The sequence below is a fragment of the Colletes gigas genome, unplaced genomic scaffold, assembly GCF_013123115.1.
Source record: "Colletes gigas isolate AHSC1104 unplaced genomic scaffold, ASM1312311v1 Colletes_gigas_Sc00022, whole genome shotgun sequence".
Classification (NCBI taxonomy): Eukaryota; Metazoa; Arthropoda; class Insecta; order Hymenoptera; family Colletidae; genus Colletes; species Colletes gigas.
The window spans coordinates 939,363-966,128 of record NW_025106651.1 but is presented as its reverse complement, the minus strand read 5'-3'; the positions used below and the strand labels follow the sequence as shown (position 1 = coordinate 966,128).

General features: G+C 38.8%; 1 protein-coding gene across 1 annotated transcript in view; it reads right to left on the bottom strand.

The window, feature by feature from the left end:
* Nucleotides 1-26,766, bottom strand: part of LOC122401181 (inactive rhomboid protein 1) — a 327,337-nt gene that overhangs the window by 149,491 nt on the left and 151,080 nt on the right. The window contains exon 3 of the mRNA XM_043403149.1: nucleotides 22,586-25,429. Coding sequence (XP_043259084.1) covers nucleotides 22,586-25,398 — 2,813 coding nt within the window. The 5' untranslated portion in view covers nucleotides 25,399-25,429. The remainder of the gene's footprint in view (nucleotides 1-22,585; nucleotides 25,430-26,766) is intronic.

Below are 26,766 nucleotides of genomic sequence, written 5' to 3'. Positions count from 1 at the left end.
CCGGAAGGCGAAATCTCGTCCAGAGATCACCGGAATTACCGTCCAAGTAACAGCTTCGGATAACCAATACCAAATCGACAATTGAGACGTTACACGTTTGACACGTACGATGAAATGCCTGTTCGAGAATATCAATTTCGATGTGTTTATTAAGGCATTGTTTAATAAAAAGTAATGTAATAATAGAGACTGAACTTATCAACACGTTGTCCATGTATAAATGACGGGAGTTTTTGTCATAGAATTGAAACAATTTATTTTCAAATTGAAACGTTAATGGAAATAAATTTGACAAAAGATAATATATGAATTAAAGTAAATTGGACACTTCCAAGGAAATTACTGTTACACTAGAAGAATTGTATGAAACTGTCAGGACTTTGTGTTCATAGTACTCTACTGTTCCATAATACACTGTGTATTTAAAAAAGAAATCAGAATGTAAGAATGCAATTAATTAAATAAATTCTTTTGATTTACACAAGTCAGAGTGGCCTTTTTGAAACATTACTGCACTGAATCCACCGTCGTATCTACGTAAGTACTTTCCAGTTATTTTCTGTTAACTTTTGCACTCTCTATGTGAAATTAATTTCCTCTAAAACGCGATGAGTTGGAAAAATTACCGCACATTGCACCGTATTTACATCGTAGAATGTCGCGATGCAAAATTGCGTAAAACCACGAGCAAAAAAAGGCAACACAGTCATGATTTTAAAATGCAACAACTTTTTGTTGAGTGACTCGTGTCTGCAGTTGGAGACAACTATGAGAATACGTCAAGATAAGTATAAATAATTTTTAAAATTCACGGGAATTAGATACAAATTTAATCGTTCTACTGAATGAACGTAACGAATAGATTGATATGTGTCGATCTTATTCATTATTCAAATATAATTCTGTCCATCTCTGCTCAAAGTGAACTTAATATAGGACTCCAGAAAGGTCGTATCGTCTTTCCAATTTGTTACATTAATAACGTTATATCTGCTGAAACAATGCGCAATAGTTCCAGCAGTTACACGGCATAAAAAGAACGCAGCAGGAAAAACCATAACAGTCCGAGGAACGACGTTATCTTGTTTCTTTTACTCACATCTTACTGCTGGAGGAAGCGAGAAAGTGTTCCAAGAACACATCATCCTCTGCAGGAAAGGTAATCGCCGAGAAGAACTCGTTTCGCAGAACACTCGACACAATTTCTCTTCTACTTCGTTTCGCGCTTATAATAGATTATATTTCTTCGTAGTAACTTTTACTTCAACTTCGACTTTCCACGAGAAAAGTAGTACGTATCGCGACCTCGATAGAAATCCATAAATCTATGATAGTGTTTTGTGAAAATTGCACGATCGAAGACGACGAATCGATAAGCATTACATGTCTGTAGTCAGTGAACACTGTTTTTAAAGTACAATTAAACGATGATCACAATTCACTTGGAAACAAATTTTTGGAGAGAATGATTCTTTCCATACCGGTACAACGAACGTCTGAATTTTTCATTCTCTATTGGGAGTGTCTGCATTTTTACACAGAAACTAAACGTCCCTGGTAACCTCGTCTTAGTCAAAAATAAACAACAGAAAAACGCACGCGCTCGGTGCTGGACGCAGAAGCGAACTAAAGATCGGCAAACGCCGTGTGTTTTGAACAGTCACCTCGTGCTGACAATCCCCTCTCTTCCTCTCACCTCGTCGACGTGCGTAAATTCTGCTAGCTAATCCAGCAAAAGGTGCTGTTCACAACAATTTTATATTTAAGTTTCATGTTCTCGTCTCAAAACCCAATTAGATTTTAAACAGAAAAATAAATTTCAAAGACAATTAAACTTTACACAGAACAGTGAAGTAAATTTGTTGTTGCTTCAACGTTAGTTCATTGTTCTTATTCTGGCACTTAAAATCATTCTCTAAAAATTTGGCCACACCTGTAGTCACACAGAATGTTTGTAGAAATCGAGGAAAGAGTGAAAGGAGGAAGTATGGGAATTCGAACCCACGATCTTCAGATGTTCTACCAACCTCGTCATCGCCGTATCCCTGTGTCGGTGATTCCTTTCTTGCGGGCCTAGGGATCTTTATACGTACTTACAATTAGATCTAAACGTTCGCGAACATTGTGCTGGGTGTGCCGAATACGTGAACTCACTTCTTGGGTTATCTTATCTCCAGCGCGAGAAAAGATTACGTTCTACTTGCGTGTCAAACAGACTTTATCACAGCAAGATTATAGAACTGCAAATAACCAGGTAATTCTCTCTCTCTCTTATGAATGTAATCATCGGATATTTAATCCCTTGTATGCTTTAATATACACAGTCTCTGATAGAAACAGAATGTATCTATTGTTTGCTAAATAAATTTAAAAAACGTGGAATGCGAATTAGTAAAATATAATACGTATATTTTCAAAATGGAAATAAACATTTTATTATGCAATTGAAAACTACGAGCAGTGGAGTTTGAAATTTTTTTATTAGCTGTACGAGAATTATTTTGATCAACGAAAGTATAGTAATAGCATTCCGTACGGCACAGGTATTTTAAGGCCTAAAAATGAAAGTCAGCGCTATGGTATGGCATTGACAGCGCGAGAGAGATAGCGGAGAAGAGAATGGGTATCGGGAGCAATGATAGTCGTCGTGATTCCCAGTGCAACAAAGACAGTCTGCACCTGGATATTGCGGTTAAAACGAACAAGGAAGATAAACGTCGGTCGGTCAACACAAACGAATCTTACGCAATGAATTTCCAGGTAAGTAATATTATAGGTACGCGCGAGAATGTTTTCGTGTCTAAACTTTTAACTGTCAGAAAGCATTGAAGAGAAAGAACTCAGTCTCTAGAATTTCTAATTTATTTTTTTTTAAATCAGTTGTGCTACGTTTGTAGAAAAATAAAATATATAAATTTAAGAGAAGACATTTTCTTAGTTTCAAAAAGAGTTCCATAATTATTTAAACTCCTGGAGAGATTTAATCCTCGTTCGAACAGTGAAATGTATTTCGGGATGCGAAGAGGTCCGAGAAGATACGTAATCGTTGAATGTATTAACACCGAATTTCGGAAGCGACGCGTGCAACCTAATTTAATTGCTCCCCGCCGATCGAAACTGCGGACAATTAATTAGCGATGTGTCAGACATTTCGTGAGGAAATCCGACAGGTGGACATTGCTAGCTTCTGGATACTGATTAGAGCCAAACGCGACAGGTGGTCGAAATTTGACCCTTGGAACCTTTTTAAATTAGACGTGCAATTGATAATTTATTATAATGTTATCCAATTATAATATACCATATATAGTTTAAATAAGTGTAGTTTATTATATAAAAACGTTTCTATTCTTCATTTGGGTCTCTTTCGACGTACAGTGAAAACTCGATAAATGTCCTCAAGAGCTGTTCCATAAATGATACATTTTTATCCCCACCACTAGGGGGATCCCCCTTGAACCAGTGAGGCGAAGTGTAACCGGAGACGTAGCGGCTTTCTTTAAAAATCTTTATTGCCTTCGTCACTTAGTTTAAATGCCCCTGTCAGTGTGACTACACTACTGTACAAGAAGAAAGTTTTTTATTTTTTACTTTTTTTTAATAAAAATTTTACTATCATGTGGGGAAGATTTTTCTAATTAAAATGAGACTAAACACGATATAAATCGGCCAATATTTGTTACCATAATATTGAATTAAATATTGTGTACTCGTATCTTCGCAAGGTCAGTGGATTGGTACATTTATCGAACAGTGGTAGCTAACGAAACCCCCTATTTCATAAGTGTTGCAGTTTTTGATCACTTACGAAACGGTGGAACCGTCCCGTTTGAAAATAGCTACCTCCCGTTCGATAAATGTAGCCAGCACCTCGATGCGTCGTTCTTTGATATTTCCGAACATAGAAAAGGACAGCACAAGAAGGATAAATAAAGAGAGAAAGACTCGCAAGTACAATATTTAATTCAATATTATGCTACCAAATATTGACCGATTTATATCGTGTTTAGCCTCATTTTAATCAGAGAAATCTCCCCAACATGATAGTGAAATTTTTATTAACAAAAAGTAAAAAATAAAAAACTTTCTTCTGTGCAGTAGTGTGGTCACACTGACGCGGATATTTAAACTGGGGCGATAAATCCGAGTTTCAGTCCCTCTTTCTTCTTTAGCTACTGACTCTTTCTACGTTCGAAGCGTCGGCAAACTACAATCAAATTCGAAAGACGATTCTCCTATTCCGTAAGTGTTGCTGACCGGACCCGGAGTAGCGACATTTATCGAGTTTTCACTGTACTAATTCCCTACCAATTATAAGTACCCTCATTTTCGTAATTAAATTTTCTTTCTCTTGTACGGATGTATATGTCTAAGTATTAACAATCGATATCTGCATATCAAAGAACAATTAACATTGAATAAATTTCGATTAAATTTGTTTCAATATTCATTTTCATTGTTTCATTGTTTCAAACGATTCTAAATCTAATAGAACACGATAAAAGGACAAGGGGGGGTTCGTGTTATTGCGTAAGTCAAAGAAATCGAGCACGCGATTTTCCTATGAATTTAAATTTCAAAAGCGTCTTTGGCTTCTTGTTGCTTGAATATTTCCCTCTCGTACATTCAAAATAGCACACACTCCGGAAATTCACGCAGCAAGCCTCGAAACGTCGTGTATGCATAAAACATGGCGCTCCGGCTCCTTCAAGAATTCCACCTACATACCACGGGATGATACACGTACATACATTTTGTTATATGAATACACCCCTCTAAGTATTATTATGAAATCCACCGGCGGGTACAAAGGAGAAATGTGTCGAAGTCACGCAGGAATGTATTTTCGAAACGTTTGACGTTGTTCTGCAATGTTATTGTTTCTAGAAGAGGGACGTATTATTCCGTTAAAATAACGATATTAAAAAGCAGTGGTACGACCGTTTCGAATAGTAAAATAAAAATGTAAACTTCATTTCAATCCAAAACAAATTAAATTTTATATAATAAATTCTAATACCTTAAAAGATTCTGAAATCAGAGACCTTGCATTAAAGTTGATCAGAAAACAATTTTTGAATTTGTAATTTAAAATGGATCGAACAAAAGTATTTTGTTTATCAGATTGTTTTCTAGAGTTGTTTTCTAGAGTTTCTACCCTCGACAAAGGAAGTTTCAAGTACGAAACGTGCAATATTGTCCTGAAATCGTATTGCACAATAGATAAACCGTGCATGATAAACGTGAACCGTGCGTACAGTTGTTTCGTTGACAATATTATTGTTCAGGTATATTCTGTGACTGTTATCGGACGGCTGATTTGCATGTTACATTGCAATGGTAAATTCGAACCATCCATACGGGCACATTTAGCACAGAACGTCCATACGCGCGACTTATTTATACTGAATGCAAATTGATATGTGTACATTCAGCATCGGGGGTATGTACATATGCCTGACGTCGGTGATTGGCATTCGATGCGTTCTCCTGTGAATACTCGGTTCAATCGACCGCTGAAAATCCTAAACGATTATGAGCGTATCGTTCAAATACCTTAACAATCGACGGAACATGGTCAACTATCGCGACTACCAAATCGATAAACAATGAAATTTGCGATCGACGAAAATTCCAAGATTCGAAAATAAAAAGTTTATATTAGATAAAATTTAAAGACGGTCTATTAAACCGTCGAAGAATTTCGAGTAAAAATATATGCAAGTAATAGATATTAATCCACTGTCTGAAAAATATTTGACATCGAAAATTTTAAAGCCTGACTATTTAATGTAGTGCACAGGAATGAGTGATTTGGTTATGAATAATTTATAGCGGGATCCTTACAAATGTCCTGGCAACTGTTTGAACGCGAAGACACTTCCTTCGCTGTACCACATATAGCGAATAATGATTTATCTACGGTTCATCGTGATGGATGGATGGCTTGTCATGCATTATTGCGACTGAATATATGTACGGAGACAAGGTTTCGGATTATCAACGTAAATTAGAAAAGATGAACCATTTATCTTGAATCTTGGGGAACTCTGCGCTAAGCTGATCGATGTAACTACTATTCAATGAGCCCCATTGTGAAAGCGTGACACCGTAATAAAATCTTCTATACAATACACGTCATAAATATACCAACCCCCAACATTTTATTTTGCATTGATACATACTAAAAAAGTCAATTTGTTTATTATTTACTAGCACGATTCAAGAAAATTGGTATTTATTTCACGTCTAAAAATTTAAATTTTTGTAGCATAATACCAAGGAAGGAAATATCGATTAAAATTCACAATTTTCTATTTCCGAAGCAGAGTTATGCCCAACGAAATTTGTCTATGAATCATCTTCTACAGTTTTCGAAGTAGGATGTAAATTTCCCTAGGTAACCAGAAGTTTCAGAACATTCAATTTCCGTTATTTGAATAGTACGTCAAACTCTTATCATTCTGAGTAGAATGTATTAGACGTAGAGATTTATAGATTGCGAAAATCCCAAGAGCAAATCCGACCTTTGACCGCAAATAAAGCAAGCACGAAGTTTCAAAAGAATGTTGGAAAACCAATCAAGCAAAGAAAGGCGAAAAGAAAAAAGACGAACTTCTGGTCGAAATCTGAAAGAAAATGCTTCAAAGTTTTCAAGCGACATAAGAACATAAAAACATAGAAAAGGGGGGCAATTTATAGGGCTCTATAAATCTCACGAGTTACTTTTCTAGAGAAGTAAACATAGTTTTAAATTATTTTCAACTTTTATGGAGTGTTTCTGTAACAATCTATGATACTATATTTCAACAGAATGGTCTGAAATTTGTATTTCCAATTCAAGGATAGCTGGCTACCTGGAAGCGATGGAAATTCAACGTGAATTTATACGAACAAGATTTAAAACTTGCAAACGCGTACGTAACTTGATAAATGCGATAAAGTGACCTTTATTGCTGAAATTTCAACATCTTCGTTCATTTTATTATATTTTTAGTGAAATTAGCGGAATTTCACACATAATTTAATTCTCTTTGAGACCTTTACGTAAAACAATTTTTACATTTTTACAGAAATCTCAAGGATCGAGTTTATTAAAAATTTAATCAGATCTATAGATGAAAATATAAAATTTGAAGTAGTATCAACATTCATTTCTCCATTACGATATTCACTGTCTGTGTAAATATTTTTTGAAGAATGGTAAGATTGATTTTTGGTCGAATTTTAGACTATGGGGCCACTGTCGTTTTGCAACATGCATCACGCCGATATGCAGCTTCGCTAGCACAGCGTGTGCAATGATCCCGGAACGATGGCTCCATCCTTGCACGTAGAAGTGAATTGGGAGTAGCACGAGGATCCCAGTTCCCGGATCCTGCGGGTTTCCTCATAGTTATAATAGAATATTCGCGTCCACCCGACGCAACCCTATTCCATGGCATTTCCCCTCCGACGATCTTGCCATTATCCTGTCCATAAACGTGTCCAGGATGGCCGTTACGGGTCAGAATTCAGAGGGAAATGGTGATATAGTTACTTCCGTTCGCCTAAACTTCGATGCTCACGTTTCCACTTTGTCACCTTGCCATAATGACGAGGATTAATAAACGTTTCGCCCCTCGCTCGCTGACAATTGTTGCTACTTTTACGATCGGATATTTTTACTGACGGAACTTCGAAAATGAACAACGTTTTTCCCGATTTTACCACGTTCCATTGTACTCGTAAAGGATTTACTTTGGCTCGAGTAATTAATAAATATGAAATATCGAAGCAATCGTTTCTACGCCTCTGTGCAAATATGTTTTACGCAAAAGAGGATTCACGCGTTCCATTCCGCATAAAGAATTTACGATAATTCAGTTATACGCTCAAGCAATCATTTTCTAAATTCGCTGTCATTAAAGTCCTTGCGTCCCGTTGATATTTCGAGCGGATTAACGACGCACTTCCCTTCTATTCGTCTAAAGATAGGATCGAGGGTTCAAAACTGAACCATTCGTCTCGAACGAAAAGCTGAACTGAACCCAGGTGATCGAGTTCTGGAAAAAAATTAAAAATTCTGCGAAGAAAATTGGAAAATAATAAAGATGAAGAACCGAAGCTTTACTTAAAAATTACAATACTAGTATTTTACTTTACTTTTTAAACTTCTCTAAGTTAATATTTATTTCTCGTCTCTTTTCTTCATTTTCTACGCAATATCTCAGAATGTACATCAGAGTTGAGAAGTGTTTTACGGAGTCTGCAAGCATTTAAATAAAACGTTATCCAAACTACGATCGGTCAAGGTATAAAGTTGATTGGCGACTATAATTCTCCGTAGGAATTTTTTTCCCCCGTCATTAAGCTTCTGGCGTTAAACCCGAAAGTATGTTAAACTCGGGCGTGGAGCAATTTCAATTTATTCCTGTCATGCTTTGCATCTTGCAGGAAGGAATTATTTAGTCCCAAGGATCACTAACTAATTAAAAGTTTCACCTCTTCCGAGCGCCGGGCTCAATCAACAAGACACTGCCGAGGGATGACAGTCTCCTTTATCTAGACTTGGTGCACTGCAAGGGACGTATTAGTATTCATTATACGACCCGATGGTACACACTAAACTGCGGCAGGACACCCGAATCCTCGGGAAATGTCCTGAATCTCTAAACAATCCTGTCGCATTGTTACTCGATAAACAGCGATTCAAAGAATGCAAACGTCCTGAATGTCGATTAAGGATTTCGTCTGAAACACGGAAAGCTCTCGAGCTCTAAGGTAGTTACGTGAAATCAGATCGAAAACAGTTTCGAATTCCTTTGTAACCAACCTTGTACGACGATAAGATACTCTCGATAATAGATAATTAGCGAATTACACTAGAAACGGGGAATTAATCTTACCCTGATGACTAATTCTGTGGTACAACTAAACAAAACACACAATTTCAACTTTTAAAATATTCTTTGCACGAAATAATTTTTTTATCGACGAACCTGATCGAAATCAGATCGAAAACAGTTTCGAATTCCTTTGTAACCAACCTTGTACTACGATAAGATACTCCCGATAATAGATCATTAACGAGTTACACTATAAACGGAGAAATAATCTTACCCTGATGAATAATTCTGTGGTACAAGTAAATAGACAATTTTAACTTTGAAAATACTCTTTGCACGAAATAATTTTTTTATCGACGAACCTGATCGAAATCAGATCGAAAACAGTTTCAAATTCCTTTGTAACCAACCTTGTACTACGATAAGATACTCCCGATAATAGATCATTAGCGAATTACACTAGAAACGGGGAATTAATCTTACCCTGATGACTAATTCTGTGGTACAAGTAAATAGACAATTTTAACTTTGAAAATACTCTATGCACGAAATAATTTTTTTATCGACGAACCTGATCGAAATCAGATCGAAAACAGTTTCGAATTCCTTTGTAACCAACCTTGTACTACGATAAGATACTCCCGATAATAGATCATTAGCGAATTACACTAGAAACGGGGAATTAATCTTACCTTGATGACTAATTCTGTGGTACAAGTAAATAGACAATTTTAACTTTGAAAATACTCTTTGCACAAAATAATTTTTTTATCGACGAACCTGATCGAAATCAGATCGAAAACAGTTTCGAATTCCTTTGTAACCAACCTTGTACTACGATAAGATACTCCCGATAATAGATCATTAGCGAATTACACTAGAAACGGGGAATTAATCTTACCCTGATGACTAATTCTGTGGTACAAGTAAATAGACAATTTTAACTTTGAAAATACTCTTTGCACGAAATAATTTTTTTATCGACGAACCTGATCGAAATCAGATCGAAAACAGTTTCGAATTCCTTTGTAACCAACCTTGTACTACGATAAGATACTCCCGATAATAGATCATTAGCGAATTACACTAGAAACGGGGAATTAATCTTACCCTGATGACTAATTCTGTGGTATAAGTAAACAAAACACACAATTTCAACTTTTAAAATATTCTTTGCACGAAATAATTTTTTTATCGTCGAAGTTTTTTGCTCGCGACAGTTTTTATTCCCTAAAGTTACAACAGTATTCGTGTAATAAATTTTTCGAGATTTCTTTTAGATCGTTTTGCCGTGTATTGCATCTTTATAGATCGTTCGATAGAATCTTTTTTTTTTATCGGAAATTTGCACACGAGGGTAACGAATTGTTTCGAGGGCAGTAAATATCTGCTCGCAATCTGACTTCGGCAATATCGTTACTTCCCATCACAAACACGGTCGCCCTGATGTCTTGCAATTTATGGAGTAGTTGAGCTACTCACTGGCCGCTGTTGGCACCTCTAGAATCCTCCTGGTTCAGTTTATATAGTAGCCACAGAGAAACCTACACTGTTCATATGACAATGGCTTTACGTCACGCGTGATTTCTGACGTTGCATTATGGCCAACACGTAACGCGTTCGGTGTTAAAAATAGCCGCAAGCTTAATTTATAGCAACCGTGGACTAACGTTGCGGAGACCTGTCCATTTCCTAATTCAACCTCCACTTTTGTCGCGTTCAAGGAACTCACCAATTTATGGGGACGAATTAAAGAGCTCCTCTCAAATTTTTAATTCTATTTAATTTCGTATGACTTCTTGCAGCTCGTTAAAAGATACGCTCTTATAAAATGTTATGACTAATGAAATTTAAGCGAATTATGTCTTGAAGCTCCAATCACTTTTCCAATTTTCATTTCCATTCTTCTACGGAAATTCTCATTCCAGTCTCAAATTTTATACAAACATTTTTATATTTTATTCGTTTTCTTATAATTTCACTACTTTTGGTTTGTACTTTTTTGATAAGATTTTTTGTTTACTATTTAACGTGTTTCTAATATTCCATTGGTTACTCAGTACATACCATTTTTCTTACGTCGTGTAGCTTTTATTATGTATACGTTTCTTATTTATAGTGTTTACTCCCGGGTAGGGTCATAAATTGCCCGAAACGTCGAGCTCAATAAATTTATTTCTGCCTGAAAGTGAGTACTCTCTCTATAACCACGCGGAAATTCACGTTACTATTTGGGTTTCATTAACTCTGGTTTTGTGTACTTTCATGACTTCTTCGTCCAGATACCTATTTCCTTATTTATATTTTATGTTTACGTTCACTAATGTAATTTTCGTTTATGTCTTCCTGAACACGCGCAACTTATTTTATCACCGACTAAAGAAAATGGACAGAAAACATATTTATACATTCGTCGAATCAAGCTGTCAGAAACTACGAGTTCTCATAATTTCTTAAAATCAATCAATTACTCTGTTATTTTAAAAAATGTGAAAAGCATTCGTGATAAAAAAGAAAGGATTATGCATGCGTGAATTTAACATTGCAGACAGTGTTAAGAGAAATCTATTATTCATAAATGATGGAATCGATTTCTATCCGGTCCGATGAAAGCTTCGCGCCATTCAAATTCGAGTCAAAGTGCGAACAAGCAACTCCTCGACGCCAGGGGATGTCTCTCATTTATATTCCCTGATTTCCGGCTCAATGTCGGCGTAGCACCTGAAGTCAGTGCAATCTGTTCCGGGGGTCCTTTGAGAAGGATGCAACGAAGGATCGACTCGATTATCAGGAGTAATTAAACTCGCCGGCTGGATTGCCATCTAGAACGCATAATCAGGACGTCGGAATTCGAGCAACGATTAACTCGATTGCTCCTTTAGAAAAGCAGAATCTGACGGGAACGAAGAGAAGAAAGGCAAACGTGATTTAAACTTCAACCCAGCATTCGGCTATCGATTTTTTACGCTGCAAGACCTTTTCGAAACTTCGCGATCCTATTTAAAACGTGTCTTGAATTTCGTCTAATTGCTTCTAGCACACTCTACTTGTACTATCTTCCGTCATACTAAAGTCATTATTAATATAACGTTCGAAAATCTGTGTGTTTGAAACTCTTACTATTTTTGTCTAATCTAAATTTTGTTTACTTCTTCTTTACGTTTCGACAGACCATTCTGTCAAATTAGTATTTATTACATTATAGCGACTAAATACGATCAAAACAATAAGAGATTATATATTACGAGTAATTATAGTTTGACAGCAAAAGTTATTAACAAACTAGTCCGAATCCGGAAATAAAATTAAATCTAGACGAATAAAATTATTGTGAAAATTGAATTGAACTAGCATGGAACCAGACGATTTGAATATTCGTAATTAAGTTTCGCAATGATATAACTCGGTGAACTTATTACAATATTGACGGATGTCGTGGATCAACGTCTCGAAACTCGATAATTTAACATCCGTGCAGAAATTTGCCAAAAGACGAAATTGTTTTCAGATTCTTCCGAATCAGTTTAAAAAATAAATCATATTTTCAGTGGGTATCGACGAAAGGAAGCCACCCGATCGAAACTAGATAATACGGGCGCTTCGAATACACTGCTGTTTAACGAAATACCTCGTTGCCTCCCACGCGCGTAAACCATCCATGCAATCATGCAAACACAAACGTTCGGAACACAGAACGCAGAACACAACAGGGGTTTCGATTCCGTGCAACGGGGCCAAGGTTTCGCGAATAATTTCGCGAAAATCGCTCGACCCGCACGCAATGGCGCGGCACAACGTTTGATAACGTGCAGTACAGTGATAGGACTGAAACGTATTTGGATACTGTTGACACATTTACGTTTGTAATTGATACTCCTGAATCGGTCCATTTTGGTACACGTGTACTTCGATTCAATCATTATCGAGATAATTAAACGTTCAAAAATTAATACATTCTGTCTCGTTGTGTAAAATACTAATGCATCCGAATTATATAAGATTTGATAGCTAACTGGCGTATCGCAATTAATCGTATCATTCAAGATCAATAGCTACGAGATAACTTTATATTTATTTTCTAGTTTTTAAAATAATCATTGATGTTGCCCATGCATAGTAATTTCTGTCCACGGTTCAAACGCTTCTTACTCATTATTTGCTCGTATATAGAGACTGATGACAGGTCGTTAGTCACGAGTTAACCCTTATACAACATTGAACATGTTAAATCGATATTTCGTGACACATACTAATCTGTGGGAATGCACACCTGAAAATAATAAACGACGAGGTTTGGTTTTCGCCTGTCGCAGTTCACAAATGTGTACAGCGTGACGTGTTAAATATGATCTTTAGGATGGAAACATCTAACCTCTTCTCTCATTAGGTGTCTGCATTGATTATACTGTATACGACTTCGATATTTTTCAATTTATGATATCCGTTTGTAACACTACGAAACCGAATACTGCAAACTATGAGTCTCCTAACACGACCAATTTTGACGATCTATTAAACGTTAAATACTTATTACGACGTCTACTCTTGTCATCTTTACATCTACGTTCTTCGAAAACATTTAGTTTTCTTTAAAAACATATAAAATCGGTATTTTTGACCCCTTAAATCGTACCGTTATCGAAACCAATAAATGACATACTCATTTAAACTTTGTTGTACAAATTGATGCAGCTAATTGTAACACGTTCTATAATGGTTTAATGGTTTTTATACCATATGTACATTAATAGGACTTAAATCCGTTTACAATAAGTAAATAAATAATGTAGGAGATTTGTACTGAATTTTTGTGCCGCGCTGTAGTTTTGTTGTATGTTAATTTATCTGCAAAAGGGTTGAAGGTGTTTTGTTCGTGAAGGAATGAGTAGCCAGGGACAATAAGATAACGGGGAGAACAAAACGAGCGGTTGTGAAGAACAGACGTGATTCTTATACAGGATGTTCGGCCAGCCATGGGAAAAATTTTAATGGGAGATGCTAAAGGCCAAAATAAGGCGAAAATCAAGAATATCAATTTGTTGATTGAGGCTTCGTTAAAAAGTTATTAAAAAATTAAATTAAAAAGTTTCAAATCATTCACGAAAAAATTATTTTCGATTGTGGGGGTTAATTACAATCATTTTTGCTGAATAGACATACCCCCGAAATCCTACGCATTTACGAGGAAAAATTTTTTTGCCGAAAATACAATGCCTGACCATGAATGAGATGATTCCCTTGAAATTCAGCGAAATTGAATACTTCCAATTCGTTCTAAAAAAATTATTTTTGGTTACGGGGGTCAATTATAATCATTTTTGGTCAATAAATGTATCCTCGAAATCCTACGCAGTTCCGAGAAAAAAATTCGAGAAACTGCCTAATTTTTCGGCGAAAAAAAAATTTCAAATCGTTCTAAAAAAATTATTTTTGGTTACGGAGGTCAATTATAATCATTTTTGGTCAATAAATATATCCTCGAAATCCTACACAGTTTCGAGAAAAAAATTCGAGAAAGTGCCTAATATTTCGGCGAAAAAAAATTTCAAATCGTTCTAAAAAAATTATTTTCGGTTACAGGGGTCAATTACAATCGTTTTTGATGAATAGACATACCCCCGAAATCCTACGTACTTTCGAGAAAAAAATTCTTTACCGATAATATACTTTGTGGCCGAAAATGTTTCTATAACTTTTTAACGAAGCCTCAAGCAACAAATTAGTATCCTCGATTTTCGTCTTATTTTGGCCTCTAGAATCTCCCATTCAAATTTACCGAATATCCTGTATAATATTAATTTGTGTTGCTAATTATTAATTTATGTAAAAAGATTGTGGGCGTGATGTGTTTTAAATTCGTTTGTATAATTACATCGTTTATACATTTGTCCCAAATACAATTCTCTTTGTTAAATCCTACAACAATTAGTATCATTCGATTTCTGGCGAATTAAAAAAATTCTGAAAGTTACGAAGATTTGAACAGTTTGGCAACTGCTCCTTTCTCTGGTTGCCACGTTCTAAGGATACAGACTTTGAACTTTGAGACCCTGAAGTTTCAAGACAAAGCTCGTCAAAATATTCGCAGGGGTTAATCTGTATCCTTCCCATATTAGTTAGAAAGACAATGGGTGGATCCTATGATCTAAAATTCGAATCTCTCGATACTATCGACACGAGTATCGACAGCAAAAGTTTCTAGCGACTATCAGGCATTAGGATGCTGCGTTCAGCAACGAAGCTAGCAGAGGCAGCTCGCGAGAGCAGGTACGAGATCGAAGAAGGCATTAGAGCCCAGGACCCTCGTGGCTGGATCGACACGGAAGTCATAAGGGAGGCATGCTGACGTTGTCTTCCAGGGACAACGACGTTCCACGTGCTGTTGGCAACTTCGCTAATTATGTCGTGTTCGCGGCTCCAACTGACCCTGTCAGACGAAATTGCAACCTGACACCGGTCGTTCCCATGTGAGTCCCGTACCCATCCCTTCCAATTAAGCCTTTTATTCCGCGCCCGTGAAAATTGCCGGTCCGTGAGCCGCCTACGAATAGCACGGTGTTTTGAAAACATCACGATTATGGTTATTAAACGGCCACCCGCGCCGTCGCCTGGCTCTGGAACGTTATTAAAATCTTGTCCCGTCGAATCGTACGAACGAGACTTTCCTGCGTGAAATGGAACTCGATTAACCCGAGATTGGATGACGCCGCCGCAGGTGTCGCTAATGACGAGTCACGGTGATCGTTGGATCGAGGAATATTGCGATTTTCATGCTCGAGTATCACTGAGAGAAATCGCGTACCTGTTCATTATATACGAAACGCGTCGAAAGTCGCTGAGTATTTTTATAACGTTGAACTTTAAAACAATTAAAAAGGTTCGTATAAGAATCTACCCTGCTTCGTTTCGTTCCCCAGCAAGCTCATTTGATTTACGAGCAGATTTTACTTCATTAAACGGAGAACATTCAACCCCGTCGCAAGATCGATATCCTGTTAATTCTCAAACCGCCGATTCGCGTTTGCACTTTGCCCAGCAATTACGCACACGGCGGTGCCTAAATGCACAGCACGTTAGACGTTGATAAATTGTCCACGCCTCGTAATGTTCGCAGGATTCGACGCGCGACGTACGCATGGCATTGTGCAACCACCGTCTGCGTGTAAATAATTTTCAGTTTGTTCGATCGAAAGTTCATCCGAGTTGCGAGTGTTTCATTAATTTTGCGGATGCTGCGCTGACGTTGAATTTACGCGTTGGTGGAACGCGTTTCCGGATGGAACGCGAGCCGGAAAGTAACTTGCCACGAAAAAATGTCCATCGAGTTTCGTTTCAGCAAAGAAACGGACGACGATCTTAAATTTTTTGGTAAATGAGACGTTTAATGTTCAAAAAAATATTTTATTATGAGAGACTAATGTAACAGTTTAGGAATTTACAACTTTATCTATTTTCAACGTAATACCATTACTCCAGTTTATCGCCTAACTATTTCGTAGCGCATGAGTAATACCTTATTAGGGATTTTGCAAGAAGAAAGACAGCAAAACTTGCACAATAAGTGCGCCTTTTCCCGACTATGCTTCGTACCAGGCAAAATTACGCAACCGTAATCCCGCCTACTCTAATTTCGAAAATAGCTACATCGGTCTAATCGTCTCGTTAGCCCGTATCGCAGCCGCGGATTAAACTTTCACGCGTTGATCTTTTCTTACTGTTCGGAGAACCGAACTTCGTCGAAACTAGGCGGACGAGGAAGACGAAAATTCTCATGCATGAAAGATGAAGTCTCGTCGAACTTGCTGAAATGTATTCTATGATCGATCGTCAGCTTAAAATATTCGCTATATTTGTTGTTTTAGCTTTCTGACCTACGAAGAAGGATGTATTCTGGTCGAGAAAAATTTCGTACGATGTTTCTTCACGGAAAAAACGCGCCTTGAGGGAACCAGAGAGTCAAAGAATCCATTTTCAAGAAAACGTTCATTGGTTAATAATGCAAGTTTTTGTTTCGAAATGCGCGTACAATTGCCTTTGTAGACTTAACATCGAAACATAATAATATAACCGCAGCTTTGTTGCAAAAAACCGTTCCCGTTTCGATTCTATCGCGAACTACGTACCATCTTCTACAACAGTCAACGATTTAAAGCTCATTGCGTTCCGAATGCGCTTGCACATTCATTAGTTTGCTAATTTCATGTTTACCGGAGCAATCGGCTGATCGAGTGATTAAATGAGAATCTGCTGTAACGCGGTTATGTTCGCTACTGGCTGGATTGGAAATTTTAAATTCGCGATAGCGGAAACTGCCGGAAACCACGAAGAAACAGGAGGTTCCATTCCGTGGAGCATCACGACTCGAGGAAACGTAAGCAGATGCCGAAGTAAACAAGAAGTAACTCACGGAAACGTCTCTGGAATATGTTAACGTGTTTTTCGCGCAAGTAGCATAAAAAGAAAGTAGCGTGACCACGGGGGAATTTTGCTTTAATATCAAACTCGCTGCATGGTGTAGCCTGAAAGCTTTAATATTTTTTAATTTCTGAGGTCATTACGTCTCACTGTAAAATTCAAATGCTTGGCTTACGATATTCACTAAACTGCTAAACTATGTATGATCTCAAAATTGATGATAAAAGTAACTTTTTTCTGACGTAAAATGTATGACATTTCGTTTACCACTGATTTTGCATTAAAGCTAAAATGTTTTTCTTATTTACAATAGCATATTTCGTATTTTGTGTTTCAAAAAATAAATCAAAAAGAATTGTATACCATGGCGTAATAAAGTATCTTTAACATCCAAACAATATTTTGTATTTTGGACAATAAAGCCGGTATGGAGTACAGAACAAAGTGGAAACTGTAGTTCAATAAAAAAACGAAGAATCCTTCGTAAAAAAATAACATGAATATTTGAAGAAAAAACATGTTTTCGCGCGAAACTGGGTTTTCGAAAAAATAGGTTTTGAAAAGTGATGGAGTACGTTTGTGTTTGAGTATGATTGAATGATTCTATTAAAAAGAGTTATTGGAGTTGGCTATTATGTAGATTTCAAGTAGAAATCACGTGTAATGGTCAGCCACGTTTGGCTATTCTACTTAAATCTTATAGATGTTATTTTCTCAAGAAAAAAGCTCGTATAAAAAAATGTCATTCTAGATATCTAATTCATTTTCGCATCAAGTTTATTAAGAACTAGATAGACTATACCTTTCTTATCGTTACTTTAGAATATTAACGTTCCAAATATATTCTTTAAATGCAATGGAAACATTTCTACCACTAATTACAAAATACATATAATTCCGTTAAACTATATTCCACTATTTTTTTAACATAAACATTCAAATTGTTGATAGCACCTGCGGCAATACCATGTACAAATAGGTTTCTAGCTAACTGAATTGTTGATTGAATCCCCTTGGGGTTGTAATGTCCAAGATTGACCGCCTTGGCCGCAATTAGTCGGACTATTGCCAGCCAATTTAATATCGTGTAACTAATTCAATTACCTGTACCAAACGCGTGTCTGATACACGTGCAATCGGTGTTACACCATCCTAAATATTCAACGCATCTAACGGAGGATTGGAACGAACAAGTTTCGATACTTTTTGAAAGCAGTTGTTTGAAACGCGAAACATCGTTGCAAATCGAGTCTCGTTAGCGACGATTCCCAGTTAGTCGGCGGTTGTTTGACCAAAACGTAGACGTTTAGTCAGCAAATTTTCACGTCGGAAGACAGGGGGTGTCGAAAGCGGAAAACGCGATGGCACCGACAGCCGAAAACTAAGACACGGAAGGGCGACGATACCTTTCGGGTTTGAAAGGGTCGAAGAGATTACGTCGGCAAGGTATTTCCGCTGAGTGTTCAGTTTGCTTTGGGATATCGACTCCACCCCTTCGCGAGCTTTCCGTACGAGTTTGCCGAAAGCTTTGTGCTGGTCAAGCCGATTGTGACGTTTCCCCAACCTTCAAAAGGGTTAGTTTGGGAGTAAATAGAAAAGCGTGCAATTTTTCTCGCAAAATTCTGTCACGCTGCTCTTAGACATCCCCAACAGCTTTGCGCGTATACATAATACTTTGACGATGACCATAGTGTAAGTCGCTTAATATACAAAATTCTTGTATCATAATTTACATCAAGTTTCAATGTTAGAAATTTTTATATTTTAGTACCGAGAAGTTAGTAAGATTTCTTCCCGAGACTAAAATACACGAACAAAAAGATATTAAATTTGAAATTCATTTTGTTTCGAATTCGATCGCGTGCGAATCGAAACATTTCGCGTGCCACGGGTTCGAAGGCCCCTGTTGCGTTAAACGAATTAAATAGAAAACCGTGATACGGTTCAAAGTGAAACCGTAACGCGAGTTAAAGAGGGAAGGGCTAAATTTTTTTCCAGGTCGAAGTAAATTTCGCACGCATACCAGAGACAATGTTTCTAAAAAAAATCTCCAAGGTTCTGAAGCGCATAGGCAAGCGAGAGCTTTGGGTGGTAGAAATGCATCATTGACTTTGAAACGCGGGAAAGGGACACTGCGAAGTTACGGAGATACGCGAGACTCGATGAAGATGAAAAAATAAAGTGGGCCACGATACTCCATTAACCTGATTACTGCGACGAAAGTAACGGCCCTTTCTGCACTCGCAGCTTCCGCGCGACTGCTAAATGTGGACACGGCCTACATTCCAGTTCATTTTTATGTAACGCTTTAAATAGTGATCATCAACCGTGAAACAAAGCGTCATCAAACAGTTCGCGAATTCCAGCTACTGTTACGAACTCTAGAACACTAATCCGTGTCCCAATTATATGTCGCCTGGAAAACAAGACTCAACTTCTTTGATTCTTCATAGCAAGTAAATTATTAATTTCAGAAATTTTATACGGAACTCATATTCGAGTGATTAGTTTCCTCGAATGAGCCGACGGTTTCAACGCGTACGAAGTATGTACGTCGAACGTGCTGAGTCAACTTCTTTAATTTATTAAATTTAGCAGCCGCCAGTATCAAACGAGCACCGAATAAAAACTTTCCGGAATGAAATTTTCACCGGAAGGCTGATAAATCTCAATTTAACGTCGAATTCCAAATTTAATCAATTTCAGCGGAACACCAATATGGCGCGCTCTTCCACGTTAACGATCAAACATATTTTGCGCGTGGTCAGTATCGGAATATTAAGGGCGCCATAAATTCACGCATAACATACTTCGGTGTACCGAGTGGAAAGTTGAACCGCACGCTGCGCGAATGTAATCTCACTCGACGAGATTTAATATCGAAGAAAACTGAAATCCAGTCGCGACCGTGCGAACGTTTCGGACACGTTACTCCCACCTAAACCCCTCGTGAAAAGTCCCTTCTGTTCGGCTGTAAATAATACTCATCCTGCAATTAAGACTCCGCCATTCTAATTTGTGAACTTTATTATAAAGGCGTATAATTGCGGGGACGCGTAATCCGGATCCCCTGTATTACTTAATCCCAAGCTACACGGCTGAGCTCCAGGCGCATGCAACTCCTTTTATCTGCACGCTAACTTCTAGTTCTGCGGCAACTAATTTCTTCTGCTCTGGAATCGTTCCCCATCTTCCCCGAATTTACCCAGACACTGCGTTCCGGGTTTATAATTTTCGATTAGGGAAAATATTTTTGAATCATTCAAAGCTCCTCGAACGTTTTCAGAAACACAGAACAAATGTATACACGCTTAGTCTTCAACGATTGAACGATCAGTATTATTGCGGTTAACGATTAATGCTGCGACTGCCACGCCATCCACATATGGGTGGCAGGACTAACATAATTTTCAAATTGAAACGTTAAAGTAAATAAATTTGAATGGGACTCATGAATTTTAGCGAGGTTATAAGTACTGAGACTAATTTTAAGTTATGTAGTTTATAATTGTCTAAAATCAAAGTTTTGGTTTCGTAAACAATTCTAAAGGTTTGGATTGGCAGTCAACGTGTTAAAAATGCTTAATACGATCAACGTTTGTAGTTTCTACTTGATTATAAGCATAATATATAAAAGGTAAATGATGTACTAAGACCAAAATGCTATCAACTTCTATTATTAAATACAGTAGAATTCCGATTATCCAGTATATTTACCCCTACTATTTTTCGGTACATGTTATGGAATATACTACACACAAACAAAAAAGGCACAATCGCATGCATCCAGCAGTGACGTTGATACTAAACAGTTGACAAATAAAGCCTAGGAATGTTATATACGTTATTTTTGATTAATAAATTGTATTACTACATTATCTATGGCTGCGTTTATTAAAAATCACAAACAAATTTAAAACAAAAATCAACACGGGGTAGGTGCCTAAATTTTTCGGAAAACAAAACTTTTGAATCGTTATGAAAAAATTATTTTTGATTGCGGGTGTCCAATGCAATCATTTTTTGCCAATAGACACACCCCCGAAATCCTACTCAGTTTCGAGAAAAAAATTCATTACTGAAAATATAATGTCTGACCATACATTGATATGTTTCCCTGAAATTCCATGTGAATCTTTAAAACATCATAACTTCTGAACGAATTGGAGGATTTTAATGTTTCAAAAGGCAAATAATGCGTATTTTAATAGAGAATATGTAGCAATTCTAAAAATATTGGAAAAGTCGTTCGCTAACGCGGTAAAGTTAGAAACCCCCCATAAAAATGGTCCAATTTCCAAACGCCTATAACACCTACAATAATCAATGGATCTCATTGAAATTTACTTCAGAAATAGAGCTCATGGATCCCTACAAGAAAGTACTAAACAACATTTGTGTAAAATGTCAAACAAATTGAAAACCAAAATCAAAAATCCATTTAATAGGTGCTGAAATTTTTCAGCAAAAAAATTTTGTAATATCGTTCTCAAAAAATTATTTTTGGCTGCAGGGGTTAATTACAATAATTTTTGGTCAATAGATATACCCCCAAATTCCTACGTGTTTTCGAGAAAAAAATTCATTACTGAAAATATCATGTCTAGCTTGAAATGAGTCTCCGAAATATTATGCAAATGTTTAAGACACCATAACTTCTGAACGGATTGGTCGATTTTAATGTTTCAAAATGCAAACAACGCGTATTTGTATGAAGCATATGTAGAAATTCTGAAAATATTGGACAAGTTGTCCGTTGACCCAGTAAAGTTAGAAAAACTCCATAAAAATGGTCCAATTTTCAAACGACCATAACTCCTATAATAGTAAATATATTTCAATGAAATTTTGGAGGGAAGTAGAGCCCATGGGTATCTACAAAAAAAGTACTAAACAACTTTTCTGTAACGCGTCAAACAAATTTATTAAAAATCAGAAACGAATTTTTAAGAAAAATCGACGGGTAGGTGCCTAAATGTCTGGGCGAAATTAAAAAGTTTCAAATCACTCTGGAAAAATTATTTTCGATTGCAGGGGTCAATTACAATTATTTTTGGTCAATAGACATACGCACGAAATCAAAACCATTTTCGAGAAAAAAATTCCTTACCGAAAATGTAATATCCGACCATAAATATTCTACTAAAATTTTATTTTCAGTCTTGCTTCCTCTTGTGTTAATTTCTGTAACTTGTTGGTAATATTACGAGTGACGCGAAAATGGTAATGGAGCTCTAGAGCTCCAGAAAAATTGTCTGTGATTATATTTCTCGTTTTTATCACTTCATATGTTGGATAATCGGAATTTTACTATAATAAATTTTGCGTTGAAAAAGACTCACCATGAAGTCTGCGTAGGTATGGAGGGCAGCGCCCCCGGCGGCAAGGACCTCCTGATGGCCTGGCAACACGTCCGGCCGCTCCCGGAAACCTCGTTACAGCACGATGGCGGATTAGTGCACACGTGGCGAACGACACTGGTGGACGTAGTCGGGAACTCGACCGCAGAAGCACGCACCTTGGGTCTGAGCAACGGCGACATGGAGAAACCGTCCCTCTGATTAGACGCGGAGCTGCTGGAGCTACTGGAACCAGGACTGCCGCCCAAACGACCGGGGGACGCGTACGCGAAACCACGAAGTCGGAAATGCGACTGATGGTACGGGTAGCCAGCAGGTGGTGGTAGCCGATAATGATGATGGAATCCGAGGTCTCGCCTCATGTACGGGTCACCGGGATCGTTTGTGGGTACGTAACGATCCGTGGGCGTGTGCGCCGAAGGTGGTACGTACCTGTCGACGTATCTATCCGGATAGAGAACCTCTGGCGGTGGTTGAGGCACGTAACGTTCGACAGGTGTGTGCGCGGTCGGCGGAACGTAGCTTCCGGTCGCGCTGGACGAGCTGTAGGTTCGATCGGAGGACGTGACGGCTACGGAAGTCCCGCACGAGGAGATCGGCGTTATGCGACCGGTGTATCGATCTTTCGGCTTAGGTAGAGACAGGTACTTGTCCGCGGTACGCGCTGGAGAGTATCGATCAGGAGTGGAATGAAAACGATCAGAAGAGACGGTAGATGGAGCGAATCGGTCGGTGGTACCGGTGACCGAGGTCGAGAATCTGTCGTAACGGTCCTGACTGAGTCTGTCGAACTGATCGCTGGGATTACCCACGGTGTAGCGGTCGGTGCCATAGCTTTGCACAGACTTGGACACCTGGAGGTACTTGTCCACGGCGGTTTTTTTCGTACTTTGATAACTGGAGCCGCCCATTCCTCCCGCGGCTCCTGATCCCGATCTGAGGCTGTTGCTCGCCGTCTCGGGGGTCGGCGAGATGGAGGTGAAACGGTCGTTGGATGTCGACGACTGCGTGGCCGTTGTGTTCGCGTAGGACGAGTGGTACCGAGCGACGGTATCGGTGGAGGAGGAGGACGAGGAGGATGTCGTAGAGAGCAGCCGTTCGGTGGAGGATCCTGATACGGCGTACCTGGTCGCGTCGGTGGTCGCGAGTTTCCCGTCGTGTCCTGGCGACGAGGTGGCCAAGTAGCGATCGTTGGACACACAGAATCTGTCGTTGGATCGCGACTGGCCGCACCGTTGTATCGCGGAGTCGTTGAAACGGTCGCTGGTGGCGACGTATCTGGACTGACCGTTCCCAACTTCCTGGAAGCTGGAGTATCTGTTGAAATCCGTGGGCGCCGGCGATCCGTTGGATCTGTCCGTATACTTTTGGCAAACCGTCTCGACGCCGCGATCGGTGTACAAGCGTCTCTGTTCATTGATGTTGGACGATACTTGCAGAGACCTCTCCGTCGACGAGTATCGTTGATGAGAGGTCTCGGGATTCGGTGAGTTCGAGAGGAATCTCTCGGTGCTCGATGATATCGTCGAGTAACGATCGTGATGAACGATCGGTGTCGTTTCCTGCCGATGGTATCGTTCGTAGACCGACGATTCTCCGAGATACCTGTCCGTCGATTTGCTCGCGAACCTCTCTGGCACCGGGGCGTGTATAGGCGATGAAGAGAGCAGTCTGTCCGTGGATATGGCGCCGTATCGCGAGCCAGTGGAATCCTTGCCAGTGGTGTATACGCTGCTCCTGTCGCCTTGTAGATTGACCTGAAGGCTTCCCAGCACCGGCGACGAGCCGGACAACAGCCGGTCGCTGGCCCCAGTGTATCGTTGCTGATCCTTGGACTCGTGCATGGCGTTCGACGACTGCTGATTGGCCAGTAATCGTTCCGCCGAGGTGAATCGTTCCTTAGCTGGCATCGGTGAGGCTGGCGCGGTACTCCCGCCGTATCTGGTGCTTGGAGAACCTGGGGGCAGAATCCTATCAGCAGCAGGATAACCAGCCAGACTCTGGGTCGAGGCATACTTTTCGCTTGGGCTGGGCGACAGAGGCGGTGGTGGCACGAAGCGATCGTTCGCTGGCGCCGGCGATGGTGGAGAGGGGAACGTCTCTGACGAGAAAGGACTCGTCGCGCAGCCTGACACCAGGATGTTGGTGTTCGCATACTCGTTTCCTGCGGACACCAGCTCGTTGACGGTGTTCGCGGCCTGCTGAAAGCGCTCGCTGGGGGCCAGAGACAGTCTCTGATCGCCATGGAGGCCGCCGAGCTCGTTGAACCGCGGAAAACACTCGACCAGAACGTTTTGCGATAACGTTTGTCCAGGCGCGGTCGATCTACCTGCCGTGTACTGATGATGCACCTGCAGGGAGGACTGACCGAATCTCTCCTGGTTCTGGTAGTGGCCGAATCGCTCGCAGCTCGACTGTATCGAACGCGTTTCCGCGCAGGACTTGGGGAAATCGTCGATCGACGGTTTGTCCGTCGACTTGTCGTAACGATCGATGCCCGACATTCGTTCCCGGCCTCCATAATCGACGTGCTCGTTTCCTTCGCTTTGTTGGTCAGATTGGTAACGATCTTGGCTAGAAGCGTTCGAGACATTCGAGCTGACTCGTAGATCCGTTTGTTGTTGTTGCTGCTTATAACAGTCCGACGAATTGTTGGAACCGATCTGGGAGCCAACGCTTCCGGATGTGCCGGCGTTTGTTCCTGGAACCGGAGATGACGAGGACCCGTACTGAGTGATCGGGTGTTGGTGCAGTAGGAGACGTTCTCTTCGGCCATAGTCGTCGTCTGTCGGCATCCTGGTGGCCCGGGGCCCGCTGTCAGGACATCTGAAACACCATGAATTTCGCTCGTTAGCCTCGATTCTAAATATCAGTAAAATTTAGTTTTTTTACTTAGGAAATAGTTTACAGTTGTAAGAATATTCTTGATCGTTATTTATGTGTTTTCAGGAGTATATTAAATTATGCATGTAAGCACGAAAGAGTATCTCTGACTTTTAAAAAGTTATATACTGCAGGCATTTGTTATAATACGTCTTATAGCTGATTGTCTTTGTCGAAGCAATAAACAAAAAGTTATCATATGTGTTGGAATTTCAATCACGATTTCCCCTGCATACTCCGAAGATGACGCTGAGTATACCCCAAAAAGAATAGAGAGTTTTTCTTGTGCTAAGTAGTACGTATCGTTTATTCTGCAATGACATGTTCCATTAAATCATTTTTTCAAGTTTAATAAATAAGTTTACTTTGTGTGTTTAAAGTATTCAATTTCATTAACCCAACAATATGTTATACAATTTAGTAAAAAAAATTTGTGCATCACTTGACATGACATATTCTATCGAATAAATTGACAACTGACATTTTTTCAAGTAGTTTGACATTGAGGAAAATGTAATATGTCCGTGTCGAAAAATAATGTGGCTGTCGCGTTACTATTCGCGATGCTATTCACGATGGATAAAAATATGTCGTTCCTAGGTTGAAAATTAACCCAGAATATATTCGATTTAATAACAGAGTTAAATCTGGGATTAAATGGATGAAATATTAGAACAGAACAATATAGGCTGACGACGTATTAGGTGGAGATTAAACTCTTTTTAAATATTATATTCGATATTGCTACCCTCGCTGCCTGTCCAATTAAGCGGCCTATTATTTTTATTTTCGTTTGTATTCACTGGTATAATTTCCATAACTGAGAAATCATGCAACGTTTAAATGCCGCTAAATATAATATATTTCAATTTCAGCAAAATTCGAGATATTATTTCGAACAATGCTCGTTTTAATGTGAAATGATCAAATTTCATCGTATATTTTTATTTCACAAACGCGGATCGACGTAGAATTGTCCAACGAATGGGTATCCTGAACGATTTGACGATATATCGACAATTTGTAAATGAAGTATATAAATATAATGGTTATTGATATAATGATTTAACTTTTACACACGAATAACGCCACGTGAAAATCCAATATCGTTGTACGCATAGCTTATGCAAAATCTTTTAGCCAACTTGGGTAAAAATCAACGCGCTAGATTAAAAATATAAATATGGAAATACGAAAACGATTCTTAGGAAAGAATTCACGAAACCGATTCGACAGATAACGCGTTAAAAGAGATGGAATGATATAACAAGTTACTGTAG